General features: G+C 41.9%; 1 protein-coding gene across 8 annotated transcripts in view; it reads right to left on the bottom strand.

Moving 5' to 3' along the window:
• ARHGEF10 (Rho guanine nucleotide exchange factor 10) overlaps positions 1 to 20,587 on the bottom strand; it is a 92,673-nt gene that overhangs the window by 10,433 nt on the left and 61,653 nt on the right. For all 8 annotated transcript variants that reach the window (XM_083431436.1, XM_083431439.1, XM_083431441.1 and 5 more), the window contains 4 exons: positions 19,240 to 19,463; positions 18,651 to 18,808; positions 15,215 to 15,357; positions 8,140 to 8,314 (listed from right to left, as the gene is read on the bottom strand). In XM_083431436.1, the coding sequence (XP_083287562.1) occupies positions 8,140 to 8,314; positions 15,215 to 15,357; positions 18,651 to 18,808; positions 19,240 to 19,463 (700 nt within the window). The remainder of the gene's footprint in view (positions 1 to 8,139; positions 8,315 to 15,214; positions 15,358 to 18,650; positions 18,809 to 19,239; positions 19,464 to 20,587) is intronic.

Here is a 20,587-nt window from a genome sequence, read left to right as displayed (position 1 = left end):
ATTATTCAAATTGTTCATGTTGTTGTTGTTTAGTTGTTTAGTCATGTCCAACTCTTCGTGACCCCCTGGACCAGAGCACGCCAGGCACTTCTGTCTTCCACTGCCTCCCGCAGTTTGGTCAGACTCATGTTTGTAGCTTCGAGAACACTGTCCAACCATCTCGTCCTCTGTTGTCCTCTTCTCCTTGTGCCCTCCATCTTTCCCAACATCAGGGTCTTTTCCAGGGAGTCTTCTCTTCTCATGAGGTGGCCCAAGTATTGGAGCCTCAGCTTCAGGCTCTGTCCTTCCAGTGAGCACTCAGGGCTGATTTCCTTAAGAATGGATACGTTTGATCTTATTCATGTTACATTGCATCAAATAATGGAGCTGATATCAAGAAGATAAGAATGTAATTTTTTACTCAGCAGGTCCATTGACATAAAGGTGGACATGGGCACAACTATGCACTTACACGATCTCAATTTTGAATTTTTGAAAAACTGGGCCATTCTGTCACTTAGAGCTATATAAAAAGCACACTTTCCAAATGAGACTCTTTGTTACTATAATTTATACAAATAAACTGAACACTAATCAATTATTCAAAGTGCTTCACATGCATCATCTCAGTAACCCTTTACAATACCAGATCTGCAACAAGAATCCTTACAGACGACCAGAACTACGGAAATGTCAACAATGAAATTGACAAAAATCTGAATCAGGCTCTTCTGCCCAACGCACTGCGTAAGCTACTGTGCTGCATCAGCTGGCATGCCATTTATTGACACCTAGGTTTAAAGTTTCCTTTGTGGATCACTGCCTTGTCGTGTATAGTTAAAGCTATGGTTTTCCAGGTAGTGATATATGGAAGTGAGAGCTGGACCCTAAAGAAGGCTGATCGCCAAAGAATTGATGCTTTTGAATTATGGTGCTTCTTATTCTTAAGGAAATCAGCCCTGAGTGCTCACTGGAAGGACAGATCCTGAAGCTGAGGCTCCAGTACTTTGGCCACCTGGTGAGAAGAGAAGACTCCCTGGAAAAGACCCTGATGTTGGGAAAGATTGAGGCACAAGGGGAAGGGGACGACAGACGACGAGATGGTTGGATAGTGTTCTTGAAGCTACGAACATGAGTTTGACTAAAATGCGGGAGGCAGTGGAAGACAGAAGTGCCTGGCGTGCTCTGGTCCATGGGGTCACAAAGAGTCGGACACGACTAAACGACTAAACAACAACAACAAAGGTTTAAAGTTGAACTTTTCCTTCAGTGATAATCTTAGAGAGTGAACTGCACAGTATCAGCCTAGTTCCAAAAAGTATTTGAAGGAGAATCTTAGGGCCCTTCCAGATTGTCTGTTCTTGCTGTTTGATTCTTCTCGCTGAAGAAAACTCTTGGACTTTGCAAATCACCTAGCCTACATGTCTGTACATTTTATAGCTGTCCAAAATCCACCCTCCTATTTAGTCATTCTTCCATTAATGAAGGCATTTTTATCTTCTGGCAGAGTTAGGGCCTATTGCAATGATGTTTTTGTTGCACTACTCTCCCTCTACTGAGGAAATGGTACACTTTCCTGTCCCCCTTCAGTTTGCAGGAAACACATGTCACACAACAAGGTAAATAATGGAAATTGCTTTGTTACATAGCTAAGCTGTCATCAGTTGTTAAAGGAACAAATCAAGAATTTCTTCAGTCAGCGGAATTGTTCTGAAAGGATTATGTTTTATGAAAACCCATGTAAGCACTGGGGGAAATGTTAGCTTCATAATGAATAAAAATACCATTTACTGAATAATAAAAAATTACATTGAAATGCAAAAAGCCCAGAGTTCATGGCAACATGGGCTTTATAACAAAATTCCTATGATTGGGCTGTTCAGATCAGTGCAACAGGCATGAGTGAAAAGGAGCTAAGATTTACTGTTCCGAAAACTATAGTTAAGGATCCCTGATTCTTCCAAATATCTTAAAACTCCACACTGGTGCACCTTGCTATCTGCAGCTCAGCTGAGGATAAATGGCAGCTCAAACTAAAATTCATGAAATTGATCCAGTTATTCAAGGAGAAATGGGGTAGAGTTGCCGAGTTATATGTAAAATTATGTCAACTCAAGAGCACTAGAGCCCAAGGAATTGTCCAAAAGTAAGTGATGGTTCTGTGGTATGGCTGGAGTTAAGCAGGTCTCACCCTGTAAATTGCCTGGCTGAGAAGCCACCTGGAATCCATTTGTAAGCCAGTGTGTAATTATTTGAAGGAAGAGCAAGGGCACAGGTGTAATGAATAAAGAAACTCAAGTATACCACGGCCGGGTTTACGTGACTGCGTGCCCCCTTCCTTTGGTGTTTCCCCAAGAGAGTAGTAAGAATCTGTTACAGTTTAAGGACCTCTTGCTTTAGAGCTTTAGTTTAGAGGAAATTAGGCAGAAAGGAGGTTCTAACTCACCATTCACCCTGTTGCACAAAAGCAAAACGAAGCTGTATAGGTTATTTTAAAATTTTTCCATTCATTCATTTAGATGCTAAAAGCCATCACACTCCACCCCTGGGCACAGGTTTGCTTTTGCCAGATGCTACCTCAATGAAATATTCTCCCCCTGCAGAGCAACAGGCATTTACGACAATAAAAAACTAAGCTCACAGACACTGCCGCTGCATGTTTGTCTCACAATATAGGAAGATATTGGTGACACGTTTACAGCTATAATTTTTAGCCTGTTGGCTACACTAGCTGGAGGTTTACAAATACATTACCAAACAGATAATCTGATGAGCGCAGTGTCTCCCAAACTTGGGTCTCCAGCTGCTTTTGGACTACAATTCCCTTCATCCCTAGCTAGCAAAATCAGAGGTCAGGGATGATAGTCCAAAAACAGCTGGAGACCCAAGTATGTGAAACACTGTGCTAGTGAAACAGAGCATGCCGTTACTTGCACAGAGAGATAAACTAACCTAATGAGGCAACAGTCTGTCCTGCTCACATATAAACACAGGGACGGAGCGGGTTCTCAAATTTTCAGTGAAAATGAGCATGCCAGTAGGAGAGAGCAAAATCACCCATCTCTCCCAACCGCCCTGCAGTAGCCTTGTTGCTTTAGGTCAAGGGTGGCTTATTCTGAGGCCCTCCAGATGTTGTTGGATTAACTGCTACCTCCTGTTGCTGATGGGAATTGTAAGTTCAACAACATCCGGAGGGCCTCAAGATTAGCCACCCCTTGCTTGAAACAGTTCCTTCTCGCCCCAGTTCAGATACTGGAAAGGAGTCCAGTTCAGAGGAAATTGGTCAAAGCAACATAGCAAAGCAGAGTAAAGTGGGAGAGGGAAGAAGAGTTTGAATGCAAAAATTGTAAAATCAAATCTCCTTTCTATATGAACAGGAAAGGCATGTGGATAAAACGAATGCAAGTATCACATTAGGAGCAATGCGCGTACTTAAGATTACTTCGAAGCACCTGTTTTGCGTTATTGACCCTGCTCAGGCGTTCAGAGGGAGAAGCGACTGACCAAACCGGAAGGACTAAGTTTATTTTAACATGGGTTCTCACCTAAAAATACAAAGCTGGATCTTCTTAATCCCGTCAGACATCCCCTATAGAGTAGGAGTGGGAAGTGCCAGGCCCAAGGCCTCTCCATCTTGGTTTTTGGGATTCTTCCCCAGGCCACACACCACACTGCCCTCACCAGCTCTCCTTTGTTTCCTTCCTGGAGTGTTTTTGCCTGGCTGGAACATGGCCTTGAACTGCACTAATGACTTTTGTTTGTTTGTTTGTTTGTTTGTTCGATTGATTTAATGAATAATTATTTGTACCCCACCCATCTGACTGGGTTTCCCCAGCCACTCTGGACGGCTTCCAGCAAAATATATTAAAATACAATAATTCAACAAATATTAAAAGCTTCCCTAAACAGGGCTGCCTTCAGATGTCTTCTAAAAGTCAGGTAGTTGTTTATTTCTTTGACATCTGATGGGAGGGCATTCCACAGGGCGGGTGCCACTACCAAGAAGGCCCTCTGCCTGGTTCCCTGTAACCGCTTCTCGCAGTGAGGGAACTGCCAGAAGGCCCTTGGCGCTGGACTTCAGTGTCCAGGCAGAAAAACTGGGTTTTCTGCGGTGATGTGTAGGAACCTATGGAGGAATGAGGTTTCCTATACAAAAGGCAAGAATCACATTGACTGCTCCTCCAACTTTTGCTTCTAGACATGCCCACCAGTGGTATGAAGACTCCCAGAAGAGAATAATGCAAAGGGTTTCCCCACACCCCTTTATAGAAGGTTTAAACTCTTTGGAAGAATTGAGAGAAATCTTGCTGCTTTTTAATACAGACTACAACTATAGTAAAAGCTATGGTTTTCCCAGTAGTGATGTATGGAAGTGAGAGCTGGACCGTAAAGAAGGCTGATCACCGAAGAATTGATGCTTTTGAATTATGGTGCTGGAGGAGACTCTTGAGAGTCCCATGGACTGCAAGAAGAACAAACCTATGCATTCTTCAGGAAATCAGCCCTGAGTGCTCACTGGAAGGACAGATCGTGAAGCTGAGGCTCCAATACTTTGGCCACCTCATGAGAAGAGAAGACTCCCTGGAAAAGACCCTGATGTTGGGAAAGATGGAGGGCACAAGGAGAAGGGGACGACAGAGGACGAGATGGTTGGACAGTGTTCTCGAAGCTACCAGCATGAGTTTGACCAAACTGCGGGAGGCAGTGGAAGACAGAAGTGCCTGGCGTGCTCTGGTCCATGGGGTCACGAAGAGTCGGACACGACTAAACAACAACAACACAACTATAGAAGATGAGTATCACCGCTAAATCTTACCGTTCCAACACATAACAGCCATCTATTTCTCAAAGTGAGCAATATACATTTATAACACTAGCCTGTTAATAGGATGGGTAGTTTTTTCCCTCCCCATCCCTGCAAGATGAGGCTACAGGAGAAATCCGATTTCTGCACTGTTCTAGCGCAGGAATTTTTAAAGTGCGGTCCATGACACATACATGTCAAGCAGTGCCCGCCTGCTGCTACCTAGCAACAGCTTCCCTCCCCTCTGGGTGTTCAGTACAGCAACAGAGTATTGAAGAAACAAGAGTTTTAATTTAGAAGCCTTTCAGCCAGACTTTAATATGATGGTCGTAATATAAGGGGATGTGGGACCCATAAAAGAAAAATAGAATATCGGCCTGCAATATAGAAGGTTTTTTTTTTTTTAATTAAAAACAAAAAAAGGTGTGCTACTAGAAAAACCATTTCAGTTCAGAAAGCTGAAGGGGCACAATTAAGAGGCCTTGTTTTCAGCCCGTTTCTTTCTTTGCCCCCTTTCCTCAAGGTAAGTTATAACCAACAAGCCCATTAACGGCACAATGATTATTTCAGATATAAATTGTCTAAAGTAAAAGAGAAGGAATATGAAAATGAATCACCAGGCAGCTGGTTATTTTGGGTTTACAGTGTTGCTACAGTGACTCAAAGTATTGATTTATCCTGACATCAGTTTTGTGCCCCCCACCCCCAAAATATTTTCTGTAAATTCTTTAAAAGGATTTCGTTCTCAGAAGTTTTCCTTCTGCACTTTCATTTTCAGCATGAAACTCTCTGTGTGTTTGCGCATACACGCACATCATTATCCTGTTGCTTTATGAAATTGATCTTCTGCTAATGTAGTCCCAGTCATAACTCAGCATTAGCAAATAAAACATTATGTACAAAAATATCATGTAGATAGGATCCCTGACAGAGCAATAAACGCCGATGCAAAAAAGTGTACTCATTTTAAATGTTAAAATGATTCCTTTTCTCAAGTATAACACATTTGTCTCAAGCATCAATCGCAATTCTAAGAACTCTATTGAAACTTCGGCTATTCGCTTATAAGGAGAGGAAAAATTCTTCAGATAAAATAAAAGCAGCTGAAATGTTATGGTAATGACACCAGGGCACACACACATATATATAATTAACTCAAGCTCTTCAACAGAAAAGCACAGTTTACATCATCTTGTTTTATTTCCATGGCAATTGCAGCTAAGACTAAATATTTTCCAGTTAGCTTTTTCTCCCTCCATTAAAAACACACAAAATAGTTACTACCAAGCATAGAAGGTGGGGGGGGGGGGGAGGTGGGGGAATACAGTTAGCCCCTAACACTACAAAACATTGATTCTTTTTCCACAATGGTAGCAAACTGAATGGAAACCCTTTCTGAACTCAGGACAAGCTTATGTGTGAGTATGAAACAAAGTTAGACATGGCTATTAGAAAAACTGGGGGTGGACACCAAACATAGCTTTATTAAACTCAAAACACAGGGCACTTTTGGAGCTAATAAAACTGTAGGTGAGACAGAAGGGCTGGCAGTGGATGGGGGTAATATTTTACTATATTTGAGACTAGTTAAGAGCAAAATCCACACCCAACTCCCTACTACCTACTCTCACGTTTACAGGTAAAGGACACACTCAGGAATTGTTTAGAAAATGTCTGTCTGTTTCCAGGTCATTCTATTTATATATCTCACACCTTCCTCCCATGGCAGGACTTAGGGTTTCTTACAGCATAAATTAAAATGGATGCAACTAAAACACACAATATAAATAGAAATATTAAAAAATCAATTAAACAAGTAACCCTATTAAAAACAACACCTTGTTGCTGTTTAGTCATCTTAGTCGTGTTCGACTCTCCGTGACGCCATGAACCAGAGCATGCCTTGGAAACTCTCACTTTCTTCTCAAAGCTTCTCCTTTTTCATGTCCATGGAGTTTTCTTGGCAAAATACTGGAGTGGTTTGCCAGTTCCTTCTCCAGGTGGATCACATTTAGTCTAAACTCTCGGCTATAACCTGTCTTCCCCTAAAGATTGAGTTTGGCTAAAAGGGGTAGGGGGAAGGGCCATAACCATCTAACAATCATAAATTAGGGCGTAGTAGAGATGCAGGTGGCATTGTGATCTAAACCACTGAGCCTCTTGGGCTTGCCGATTGGAAGGTTGGCGGTTCGAATCCCCGCGATGGAGTGAGCTCCCATTGCTCTGTCCCAGCTTCTGCCAACCTAGCAGTCCAAAAGCACGCCAATGCGTGTAGATAAATAGGTACAGTGGTACCTCGGGTTACAGATGCTTCAGGTTACAGATGCCTCAGGTTACAGACTCCGCTAACCCAGAAATAGTACCTCAGGTTAAGAACTTTGCTTTAGGATGAGAACAGAAATCGTGCAGTGGCGCGGCGGCAGCGGAAAGCCCCATTAGCTAAAGTGGTGCCTCAGGTTAAGAAACGGACCTCCAGAACAAATTAAGTTTTTAACCCAAGGTACCACTGTACTGGTGTGGCTGGGAAGGTAAACAGCATTTCCGTGTGCTCTGGCTTCCATCCCGGTGTTCCATTGTGCCAGAAGCAGTTTAGTCATGCTGGCCACATGACCTGAAAAGCTGTCTATGGACAAACACTGGCTCCCTCAGCCTGAAAGCGGAGCTGAGTGCTGCAGCCCAAAGTTGAATTTGGCTGGACTTAACTATCCAGGGATCCTTTACCTTTACCTTAAAGTGCTTAGTAACCACATTTTGGGCAAAGATATTGGGGTGACTTCTTCTACAGCTTGCTTCATAGTTATAGGCACATCTTAAATATAAGCAATTGCTTAAAAACAAGTATAACAGTGTCCAGGCAAAAATGGCTTTTCATCTTCAAATACCAACTTTGAAGCTGTGCACAATTTTTTTTAAAAAAAAAAGCTATGCAAGATACAGTGGTACCTTGGGTTACAGATGCTTCAGGTTACAGACTCCGCTAACCCAGAAATAGTACCTCGGGTTAAGAACTTTGCTTCAGGATGAGAACAGAAATTGTGCGGCAGTGGCGCGGCAGCAGCGAGAGGCCCCATTAGCTAAAGTGGTGCTTCAGGTTAAGAACAGTTTCAGGTTAAGAACGGACCTCCAGAACGAATTAAGTTCTTAACCCGAGGTACCACTGTTTGGACAGAAATCTGGAATACTATTGCAATTATGTTTACCCCCCCCCCAAAAAAAAAAAGTTATTGTGACTTACATATTTTGATTATGCAAATTTCCTATTTAGCTGACATGCCTGTGAAGCGCTGGAATACTCAAAAAGTTCCACAACCTGAACAAAGCGGACACCCTTAAATAAACGTATATAACACTGGTACCTGACAACATGTTGTGAACCAGGGTAGCAACATTCACATCCTGGAGATGCTTAAGGGTTTCGGTGTGGAAAAGGCGAAGCGTAGATCCCGATGTGAAGGCAATCCAGATCCCAACTCCTGCGACGGCCATATGAGAAATCACCATCCCTTCCTCTTGATGGGCTTCAAAGTGGCCCTGAGTAATAGACAGAAGTAACTCAAAATAACATAGCAGAACAAAAAACACCTGCAATCTATAGTTGTCATTGATGATGACTAGCCTGCTCTTCACCCTAAGGTTCCAGGGTAGGCTACCATAATTAAAACAATTAAAGGTTGGTTGTTTTCTCAAGGTAAATAAACCAGGTACCCACTGTAAGCTGTGTCATGAATTAAACTCTCTCTCTTGTTCCCACAACATACATGTATGGATGGAAAACTCATAATGATTAGGAAACTCCAAATGCTGTATTTTAACGAAACTGTATTTTAACACTGGGATTCAGATGTTCCTATTATAGAAGAAAAACAACAGCACCCAACTCCAAAATACAAGGGTATGTCCTAAGGTGTCACTCTGTTGATAGTAAGGCTACTGTCAGCAGAGCAGCAAATTCCAAAACCTTTCCCTTCCTCTTGGAGTCTTTGCAAGTTCCTTAAATAAGCACTGGAAGGTCCTCAAATCCTCCCCTGCGAACAGGATTTTTTGGGCAGTAGGGGGCAGCAGATTTGAGAGGGGTGCCAAAAACCGCTTGCCTCCCTGTTCGATTGGCAGAAGCCTTGTCACCAGCTGAGCGACACAGCTACAACCCACAGAACATATCAATCACCAAACTCAACAATAGAAGGAAAAGAGTAATCAAGAAAAAAAAAGTAGGTCTTCAAGGAGTGGGTCCTGTCAGAGAATAGTTGGTAATGTGTCCCAGAGCGATGGGGCCTTTACAGAATAGGTCTTCTCCTTTACACCCACAACAACAGACTGTTGTTCACCCTGGCATTCGAAAATCCAGATTTCCTCAAAATTTAACCAGAGTGGAACCAATTGGATGACAGAATCCTAGAACAATGATGGATCTGAACTCTGTTCACCCTAGGGATTTTAACAAGCTATAGCGAGAATAGTCTTGTTCCATTAAACTTCACAGATTTCAGCCCACCCTAGACAAGGAATGTCGACATATCGGTTCAAATATCTGCATGTAATATGTTCTATTTGAAGATATTCTGAACTCATTCGGATAAGCAAAATAGCTTATGTTGCAGATGCCTCTTGATAAAAGGATAAATTGTGACAGTTCCAGTTATATTATTCTGCATAAACACAGTTCTGAATCCTCTCTTTCAAATATATGGGAACAGATGGCATTACTCAAGGAAAGAACAAGACCGGGAAGGGGGGGGGGGAGGGAATATATGGCCAAGAAAGATTGTGTCAATTTTGTCAAATCAATTGACTCACATCAGTCATGAGAAAGTTCAGTTCAGCCAGGAACCACAATATTCTGTTTTTAAATCTAAAGTTACGAAAGGCAATTATTAACAGCATTTTTTTTAAAACTGAACTCTGAGTTAAAAGGTGGGTGAAAAATTGAGCTGTACAGGAAAAAATACAAATGATATTAGGAATAAATCAAATCTTTCCAAGTGGGTTATTTGAGGATCATTGGTTGCTGTGATATAAATCATTATGTGACACCATGCAGCACTATTGCTTTCTTTATGATTAAGATATATTAGAGAACATTATGAATATTAGTAATTTCAAAGCTGATTTTCCAGTGGGAGGAGGAGGAAAGAAGTTGCTAGGTGCCTCTTTGAAAAGAAGATAAAAATACTCAGAAGAGAATCAAGTAAATGCAACACTAATTTAAAAGTTTTATATCACTTGCATGCTGTGCTTCGTGGGTTTTTAAAAAGTAACAGCCGTGAAACTGATCAAAATAAAATGGGAACGCATAAATAAAACTCAAAGCCAAGTAGGCTGTTTTTACTAACACATTAAATCTGCAATCTTACACACTTGGAAGTCCCACTGAACTCAGTGCTATTTAGAGTACATTCCCTACGCATATCTACTGAGAAATAAGTACTGACAAACTCAAAGGTACACACGCAAAACACTAACTATGAAAGCAGCTTAAAGTAGACATTGAAAGTAGGCATTGAAAATATATTTATTTTAAAGGGTGCAATGTACTTTCCCTATACTCAGAGCAGATTCCTTCAAAACATTAACTCAAGATAAGACGTATTAACGCAAAATAAGCAATGAAAAACCTGCAAATGCAAATCAAAGAATTAAAACCCAACAATCAAGCGCCCTTAGAAATGGGAAGATTTTATATTGTACGCAGAAGGAAGCAGCTGTGGGCTCACCGAGAAGAGTACTGTTATTGCTCCAATGCTGTAGAGCTAAGCCCTGTTCCTTGCACCTGGTGCCCTCCTGTTGCAGAGCAAGACAGTCAATTAAACAGTGATTGATCATACAGAGGACATAGGTCTCCAAGGTGTGTGCAAGTTTCAGGCCTTGAGGTGTTAAAAAAATTAAGCACCAGTTGCTTCTATGTGGCCCAGAAGCTGACAGGCAGCTAGTGCAATTGCTGCAAAGTAGGTTTAATGCATTCCTACCTCACAGTATCTCTCAGGAGGCAGATAACTGTGGGAATATTAACCTATTTCCTAGGTTATCATTAGCACACGTTTATTGAAAGGAACTATGCTACTTGGAAAAAAAGATGTCAATATTTTAAAAAAGAAGTTACCCTTTCCCAACTAGTACAGGATGACGTGCACCATTTCAGCTATGCATACCATTCAGACCAGAGTTCCAAAGACCTTTTAAAAGCAATTCACCAGTTCATATAGTACAACATAAAAAATAGCACATGCACATCAACAAATAGTACTACTAAGGCAGAAAGAGACAGTGCTGAACACCATCTCTCAGTTGGTACCATTCTTGAATCCAAGCGGCCGCAGAAACTAACAGCCAGTTTCCAGGATTTATACCTAAAGAGTATCATTACTACATTACAAAATAGTAGTCATTTAAAAACAAAAAACAAAACGAAACAGTAACTAAGTAGAAGCTGTGCCAAAAGCACCAACTGGAGAAACAACGGGTATCCCCTTGAAGGCCAGCCTTGCAGATTACTGTCAGTCACCCAACCACTTCCCAGTCTCTCTCTTCCATTTTGCCATTACTTCTCTGTGTGAAGTTGTACTCCTTTTCTCCTTTCAGAGCAAAGACACCCAAAGCTACCATAGTGCCCTACTGTTTCCTCTGCCAGGGGAGAAACAACAACAAGTGCAATTCAGTACAGTGGTACCTTGGTTTGCAACTGTTTTGGATTACAACCACGTCAAACCCGGAAGTGCGTGCCCCTTTTTTTGGATTGTTGTTGTTGTTTAGTCATTTAGTCATGTCCGACTCTTTGTGACCCCATGAACCAGAGCACGCCAGGCACTCCTGTCTTCCACTGCCTCCTGCAGTTTGGTCAAACTCATGCTGGTAGCTTCGAGAACACTGTCCAACCATCTTGTCCTCTGTCGTCCCCTTCTCCTTCTGCCCTCCATCTTTCCCAACATCAGGGTCTTTTCCAGGGAGTCTTCTCTTCTCATGAGGTGGCCAAAGTATTGGAGCCTCAGCTTCAGGATCTGTCCTTCCAGTGAGCACTCAGAGTGAGCACTTAGAACCGATTTCCTAATTTTTTTTGGGTGGCCCCATTGGCAAAAGCTCGCCTTGGGTAACAACCTGTTTTGGTTTAGAACCGGACCTCCAGAATGGATTATGGTTGTAAACCAATGTACCACTGTACTATGGTTTGCTACCCATTGGGATTCGTAGAATCATAGATCTGAAATAGATCGCGAGAGCCATCCAGCCCAGTCTCCTGTAATGCACAAATCTTTTGCCAAGCATGGGGCTCGAATCCACAACCCTGAGGTTATGAGTCTCCCGCTCTAGTGATGGTCCTCTTCCAGAAGAGAAACACGAGAACATGCACAGGTCCAGCAATTGCCCTCCAACCATTTCCCCATCTCTCTAATGGGGGGGGGGGAATAAAATGCATTGCAGTCGTTCCTACTCTCAGCAAAATGAATCCACCCTAGCATTCTTCCGGTGGTCTCAGCAATCCATTGCATCTTCAATTTCCTCCTCTCCAAAGGAGGCCTGTATTTCTTTTCTCAAGCTCCAACTCTATGGCAACGCTAGATCTCCATCACACATTTTTCGGAGTCACAGCCAAATCTTTCAACACAGTGGTGCCTGCGATGGCCCACCACTGTTACAACAGCACATCACATAGTTTGCATCTCTCTCTCTCTCTCTCTCTCTCTCTCCCACACATACTTACACCCAGTACAAACTCTTTTGTGATTCAGGCCCAAAGAGCTGTGCCAAAAACTGAACTGTGCTTTCTCAGGCATAGCAAGTTCTGTATAATGGGCACCATTGTTCAGGAGAAGTGACTGACTTTTAACTACTCGGGAGAAAGAGAGAAAGAGCGGCATTTAGGCATCCTACCAAGGAACACAGGGTATTTCTTGTTTATCTAGCGCGTTTCAGATGGCTTTGTTTGTTTTTAAAATGAAGTTGTCATGTATTTCATCCACACACAAAAACACTGAACAGTAGGATTGTTTTACATCTCCGCCGAGGCACTTTTCTCCCCTGAACACTGAAAGGAAGATCCGTTTCACGAACACTGAGCTTTCTGTGCACCAGACACCTAAGAGATGGGACCTGAGACAATTCTGAAGTAGCAGCTTGTTAAGCGGGAAAGCAGCCTTGCCAAACATGCATGAGAGGCAAGTAATCAAAGGCACCCTAAAACCCAATAATGTTTTTGTGAAATCCGCTAGTTATTAAGCAACTCTCTTTTGCGGCAACTAGCCTGGTGACTGGGAGAGGCTGCTGAGACCATATAACACCGGTCCTGAAAGACCTTCATTGGCTCCCAGTATGTTTCTGAACACAATTCAAAGTGTTGGTGCTGACCTTTAAAGCCCTAAATGGCCTCGGTCCAGTATACCTGAAGGAGAGACTCCACCCCCATCGTTCAGCCCAGACACTGAGGTCCAGAGCCGAGGGCCTTCTGGCAGTTCCCTCACTGCAAGAAGTGAGGTTGCAGGGAACCAGGCAGAGGGTCTTCTCAGTAGTGGTGCCCACCCTGTGGAATGCCCTCCCACCAGATGTCAAGGAAATAAACAACTATCTGACTTTTAGAAGACACCTGAAGGGAAGTTTTTAATGTTTGATGTTTTATCGTGTTTTTAATATTCTGTTGGGAGCCCCCCAGAGTGGCTGGGGAAACCCTGTCAGATGGGTGGGGTATCATCATCATCATCATCTTTTGGAAGGGCAAACACTTCACAATTGATAGAATTTCAATAATGCAACAGTATTAGCATGCTAATTGTATGCACTGCTATGCTTGCATAGCAACATCTAGGAATAAGTCCTGGACTCGCGTTCTGGCTTGGGCACTACCATAACTTCTAGATTGACATTGGGAGCTGGTACTGGTGAAGGTTCTGCAGCAATCCCAAAAATGGAGGTGGATGTTTGCCCTGTCCAAGAAACAGCAAAGTGTTATCATGTTCAGGGCAGCTGGGCTTGCTTCTTCCTACTCCAGCCAGAATATTTGTGTCCATGCTTTCTTATGAGACACCCTTGCAAGCTCATTTGAATTACAGTGTCTTTGTTTGCAGAAAAGAAAAATGAGGATTCCCTCTCTTGTAGATTCCCTATAACTTAGATACCCTTCTGAGAGCTACAACATACTGGGGCGAGGTAGGGTGGCCAGAACTGCAATTGCTAAATAGACACACACATTATAACCACAATGTTATAGACTGGCATGCACTTCCAAGAGAGCTTAGACCAAAAAGCTTCCTTTAAGTTCTGCTTGTGATAAGGCTTCCAAAAGGAGCCTTCCAAGTGTCCTAAATGCACAACAAGGAACAAACAATGGACAGGAAGCCACAGAGATGGCTCTGCATCTCGGCTTATTCTTTTGCCTTGAAAATATTTAACATGTGAGAAAGACATTAAGCAGCATTTATTATGGACACGAGAGTGGCTGAGCTGCAGTCTTTTGTCAGTATTATTAACTGGCAATTGATCTTGAGTGTGCATGTTGTTAAGGGCAATGCATGCCGTATTTGTTTGATGGGTGCTTTGGCATCAGGCAAGGATGCTGGCACCTGAAGTGGTCTGGTGAATGGAATGGGTTAGCAGCTCTCAGAGAGGTGGGCAGCTGAGGACAGCAGTTGTCAGTCTCAATCAACTTCTGCTTTACATAATTCTCTTCTCTATTCTCAAGAGTGCAGGGCTGAGGCCACAGTTGGGTTCTGGACCTCTAGCCACGATACTCTTTGTTTATTAATAATATTGTCCTCCTGTTCTTCCCAACACCCTGCAAGTATAATTGAAGCTTGATTTTTTTAATGTTAAGACAGAAGGGACAGCATACACACGTCAAGTGGTTTTAATGCCATATCTAAAACTGTTGGGGGGGGGGGAGGAAGAGTAGAGATTTCTACTGGATTTGAAGTTGTTTGAAAAACAGGCCATAGCTTTGCTTTAAAAAAAGCCCTGAAGTATCTGATGGCCAGGGTAGAGGGTGAGTTCTCCAAAGTAGGGCTATGGTTTGGCAAAGACAACAGAGGTAGCAAATACAAAGATGACAAACTGTGGAGCGGCCACTAACAAAAAGCTAATGGCTAGTGCTTCATCCACTCAGCAGGTGAGAAGTGCAAAATTCAAAGAAGGATAGACATGGGAGCCGTACTTTAATCATGGATGGTTCATGCTGGCACCCAGCTCACTTGTCTCTGTTCCCTAAGTGTTTAGACTCTTGTCAGGAGGAACAGCAAGTATAATAAGCTTTCTGCTTGGACACCCTTAAAGCGCAATGACTCATTTATAGCCTGAGCTATGATGAGGTGAGAACAAACCAGATCGCCATATTTTCTGCAGGTGTTAAGCTGACCTGAAATGAAATGTACACAGTTCATGTAGAAAACAGGGCTATATGAAACATTTTTTTTAAAAAGGCATAATTGGAAGGGTTTTGTTTTGTTTTTTTACCTCTACAGTATGAGTTTCGGTACTGATTATAAAAATTTGTCCACCAGAAGCAGCCCAGATGGTTTCTTCCATGACAAGGAGACTTCTTACTGGAAGGACACCCAACTTTACTACTTTCTGAGGTTCTGAGTTCCAACTTCCATCTTTAGCAAGAAGAGACGAGAGAGACAAAAATGACTGTCAATGGATGCCCAGGGAGATCATGAGACAATCTATTTTCATATCTAATATGATGCAGTCCTCCTTGCCCAGAATGCATTCTATTCTTTTCTTTCCCCTGTCCTGCTGTAGCCTCTATTCAAATGAGTTTTGTGAGGTTTTTGTACTGCTTCAAAAACCTCTTTGACCAAAGAGCACAGCTGGGCAGGAGGGGGAAAAAACCAAAAACTCGAAGGCATCGAGCCACAGAAAACAATAGCAATACCATGCAAGGAACACAGGAAGCTCCCTTATGCTGAGTCAGACCATTGCTCCATCTAGCTTAGCATTGTCTGCACTGACGGGCAGTTGCTCCCCATGGTTTCAGGCAGGCAATCTTTCCCCCCATACTTTGAGATGCTGGGGATTGAACCATTTGCATGCAAACCAGCTGTGTTAAAATCCTATCAAACAGTGGTCTACATACAACACACTGCAATTGCTACAACAGGCCGAAAAGATCATTATTAAGTGGTTCGCTAAGACTCTCAGCAGTTTTCAACAGCACCAATAGCGGGGTGGAGTTTGGGAACCACTGCAATACTGGTCTTTGAATTCCAGGGGGGAAAAGGTCTATTGTAGGACGCACGTCAAGATGGAAGCAACATGAGAGCATTTCCTCCCGGAAATCACTAGGGGTGGAAGAAAGAAGGGCCTTTGCATTACAAGAAAATACCCAAGTTGTTGCTGTGCTCTAATCCTAATGTTCGGTTTTCTAGAGAATGGCACTGCTCCACTAATTGGCCTTCCTTCCTTTGAACATTTGGCAGCTCTTTTTGCGAAACACTCACAGCTGGCAAGGGGAAAAAAGGGGCTCGAATAATATATAGGTTAATTCTTTGACATTCATTCATGATTTTTTTGTCATATACTCGGTTTAATTAAATATGATGCGTCCCCTTCCCTTGCCAGTTTGCCTCGCTTCTGCTTTGATTTAGCTAAAACTAACATTCATCTTTTGGTTTGATAGCTTCTCTCTTTTCCTCGCAAGCTCCACCACTGGTGTTTCAAAGGAACTGCCAAAACAACCCCACAAATAGGGCTTGTTAATTGAGTTGTGCAACGAAGCATAAACATTTGTACATCGCATTGTCATGAATAGTGACTACTGACCACATTTTTTTAAATGCCAAGGCAGTGAGATTTAAAACATGCACCCATGGTTGGAACTGACTTGTGTTTTCACCTATGAAGCAGTTGTATAGCTAAAACTTTCCATGAGCTTTTCAGTAAGTTCTCAATCCACTATTTAGTGACTTGTCTCTTGAATAGGCTTAGCTGCTTAACTTTAATCAAAGTTATCAAAGGATGTTTGGCTGCATGTGTTCTCATGTATACTTTTTGGGATCATAACCCTTTAGTAGAAACATCCTAGAAAACTCTGTGCTGGAATTTTTTTTTTATTTTTTGGTATATAAAATGAGATTTCATTGAAAGAAAATGTTTGCCTTTGAAAAGGTTCTATACATTTAATTTTTCCACTTAGGGCAGAATTTCCCCCGTATGTTGAGTGCCAAAGCCTCTGATGAACAGAAGCAGGACTTTAGGAAGATGGTGGGATCAATACTCCAGGATCAAACATAGGGGCCCCTTTAGTTTTAGACTTAACTTCTGAGTGTCAGTGGCATAAGAAGCATAATTTCTGCATTGAACATGGAAGATTTGTTGCTTGTTATTGTCAAGATAGTTGGGCAGAGAGTTAATGTTTGGCTAAAGCCCAGATAGATCATTTCTTCATGAAACATAAAAACAGATGATCATACAGCATAATTGCACAGATTCCTCTATAGTGTTTCAAGAACGAACACTACCCTACATTATATACCCAACGAAGTAGCTTCATTTCATTTTCTACCTCATTTATATTTGCAACACCATGAACTCTTGCCGAATTGAATGAACAGTTCAAGTTTTACTATTCAAGTGGTACATTCCGGATTCCCTGTTAATAAACAACTTGTGCCAATCATTACTGGTTCAAATTCTCTGTCCTATTACTCTTCAGCCTTGATTTATATGTCCAGCGAAATAGGTCAGCACTTCAAAAATGGATCATTGGAAAAACAGCTTGAGCTGTATGAAGATCATTGATACAAAAAGGGAATGAAAACAAATGCTTGCTGGGGGGAACGGGACCTTCATAGGACTGGGAATGCTTTTTATTAGGTACAGAAAAGTGCCATAAGCACAGCAGATTTTAAATGAAGAGAGAGCAACCTAAGTCAGAGAGGCCTACAAATATTAAAGAGAGGCTGCCACTGCAAGGGGTGCACTTTGAGCTCTCTGCTTAATATATGCATAGCTGTAGCATTCCAGCAAATCATTCTAGGGCATGTGCCACAGCCAGAGGCCAGCAGTTCTGTTGCTGCCAACTCTTCCTGTTGGACAATGGAGCACTCTACAGCCATAACTTATATTTGATGCTGGGCAGTGCCAGATTTACGGATAAGCTAAACAAGCTATATCTTAGGGCCCCACTGTTTTGGGGGCCCCCAGAAAATTTAAAGGAAAACAACCCAGGATGTACATTTCCAAAATATAAGATAAAAAACAAATAAAACAAAACCTACACACAGCAACAGTGTTTTGTGTTGTATAGGCTCCTGTGATGTAAGTAATGGGCCCCGCCTGCTAGCCAGTTCCCTAAAATATCACTGGTTTGCTCATTTCTATATACAGGGTGCCTACATTCTGCATGTGCAAATGGCTTTCGATACCTATTAGGTCCATAAATTACCATATAGCATATATTCAACACGAAAAACAGAGACAATTTGTTGTTGACAAAGGACAGCTGGACATATAAAGGGCCCCATTACCTTCAGCAGCTTAGGGCCTCATCAAACCTAAATCCGGCCCTGAAGCTGGGCTGTGGGGTGCTTCCTTTCCAATATTAAGGCATAAAAAGCAGGGTGATAGTGCAGAGCAAGCAAGCCAAGAGAACAGGCAAGGAAGGGACCATCACAGGTCACTTTGCCGACCCTTTGCTCCTACTACCAGTGCCTCCTCCTGGCATCCTGCAATAGCCTCTCAGAGGTTCTAGCCACTCAGAGGTTCTAGCACATCATAGCATCCAATCTACTGATAGGCTATAGCCACACACCTATTTTTTATTTTTTTAATGACAGCTCAAATTGCTCCAAGTACATATTTAGCAAAAAGAAAAACAAAACTATGAAATCCTGATTTTGGCAAAAGATTCCAAAGGCATTCAAGGCATTATATATCATTTCTGTACCTTCCAGCTTTGTGTAGATGGCAATGTTACCATTGACAAGGCCAGCAAACAAATGGTGAGTCTTGTACACGAGGCTCATGACAGTTGATTTCTCAGGAGCAAAGAAATGTTGAAGTCGCACCTTCTTTGAGCCTTGGCTACTTTTGTAAACAGAGATGCTATTAAGAAGCAAGGGGTGGGGGTGGGGGAGAAAGCATGCTTTAATACAGGTTTATATTCATTTTTAAGGTATCCTGGCAACTCTCAGAGAAATAAAAAGAAAAATGTATTGAACAGCAAAACTAGACATCTAATATAAATATGTGACGTGACACAACTGGGCTATGCATCTCCCCATCCTACTTCATGCCATTTGTGGGCAGGAAAACAGTGCAACAGTCTCATGCCTCATGTTGTTTATATTAGATGTTACAAGATATACAGACTACAGTGACATAGAGCAAGGCAGGCTGGTGAATTTTTTAATACGCCATTTGGCTTTAGATTAGTCAAAACACAGCACAAACTACACACACACACCTTCTACTGTAAGACAATATGACATTAAATAAAGCATGCAACTCAATGAACTGAAAACATTGAAAACCACCTTCCTTCTTCCATGCCAAGGCAAACGGTAGGCACACTGGAGGGCTTCGTCGGCGTATCTTCTGGCTCAGAAGGCATATTTGATTCTTTACGTTTCTCGTCCTCTGGAATGTAGACCATGCAGAGAATCCGCGATTCCACATTGAAACATTCGATAACTTTTGGACTGGAGTTTTGGAATGATACGATGGCAATTTGGCCCATTTGGTTAGTACAACTGCCAATCTGAATTTGGAAGAAAAGATGATTGTACTTTTGTAAGCAAGATCCCTGTTAACAAAAAAATGCATGCAGGGCGAAACTAATTAAAGAAAGCTTCGTCAAGGTTTCAGCAGTGAAATGAAGCTTTTCTGGCAACTCAAGGCTTTGAGAGAGAGAGAGAGAGAAAGAAAATACTCAGGACAGGAAGGGGGAATTCAGTTTTATTCATAACAGATGAATTGGGAGCTGAGATTGACTGTTGCAGTTGTTCTTGAAGGGTGCTATATGGCTTTTAAGATCTTGTTTGTACAAATAAATCTGCCCTGAGTGATACTTAGAACCTTTATTTTTGTAAGTCTCTGTATCTAAAAATAATTTTATTATAAGTTATGTTGGCTATAAGTCGCTGCTAGGGATGAAAGGATCTGGCAGTTTCAGTTCTCATTTCTCCATCTTAAATTCAGTTCTCCACATTTTGCAGTAATCTGCAGATCTGTTTATTTATTTTAAAAAAGCCATCAAGGAAAATCACCAGCATTTTAGTGCAAATTTCTTCTACCACAATTCACATGCAGTTTTTTCTAATGTGCACATTGTTTCAAGTGACTTCCCCTAATATAATGCATACTTGTATGTTATTTTCACTATCTTCATTTTAATGCAAATTTATCCCTAATATGTGCAATTTTGTAAATTGTAGCTGGAGAACAGAATTGCAAAATTCAGAGTAGTGAGAATTTCAAAGGATAGCTGTGTTTTCAGATTGCATACCGTTTCAGAAAGTACAAATTTGGTGTACTGAACCAAATTTCTCCTCCATCTCTAGTCACTGCAAATAAACAGCACTAAGGATGAGCAGGTTTTGAGAGCAGTACCTTAAGCATCTTCCTACCAAAACATACAAATACATACTGAATGACCAAGACATGTGCCCATGATCATTTCTGCTTTGGAAAGTTGCTCCTCTTCAGTCCTTCCAGTCACCAAAAGCTCAAACTTGAACAAACTTTGGAGGACAAAGTTTTGAGAGTAAATGGAGGCTTGCATGAATTCACTGCTCCTCAAGGCCATAAGCCCCTCTACTGTCAGAGTTTAGAAGAGCCATAAAACCCAAAAACTAAATGTTTTCTTGAGCTGTTAATTAGCAA

This window comes from Podarcis tiliguerta (assembly GCF_965153285.1).
Source record: "Podarcis tiliguerta genome assembly, chromosome: 3".
Classification (NCBI taxonomy): domain Eukaryota; kingdom Metazoa; phylum Chordata; class Lepidosauria; order Squamata; family Lacertidae; genus Podarcis; species Podarcis tiliguerta.
Note: the sequence above shows the minus strand (reverse complement) of the source record. Positions and strands in the feature narration are given on the sequence as shown.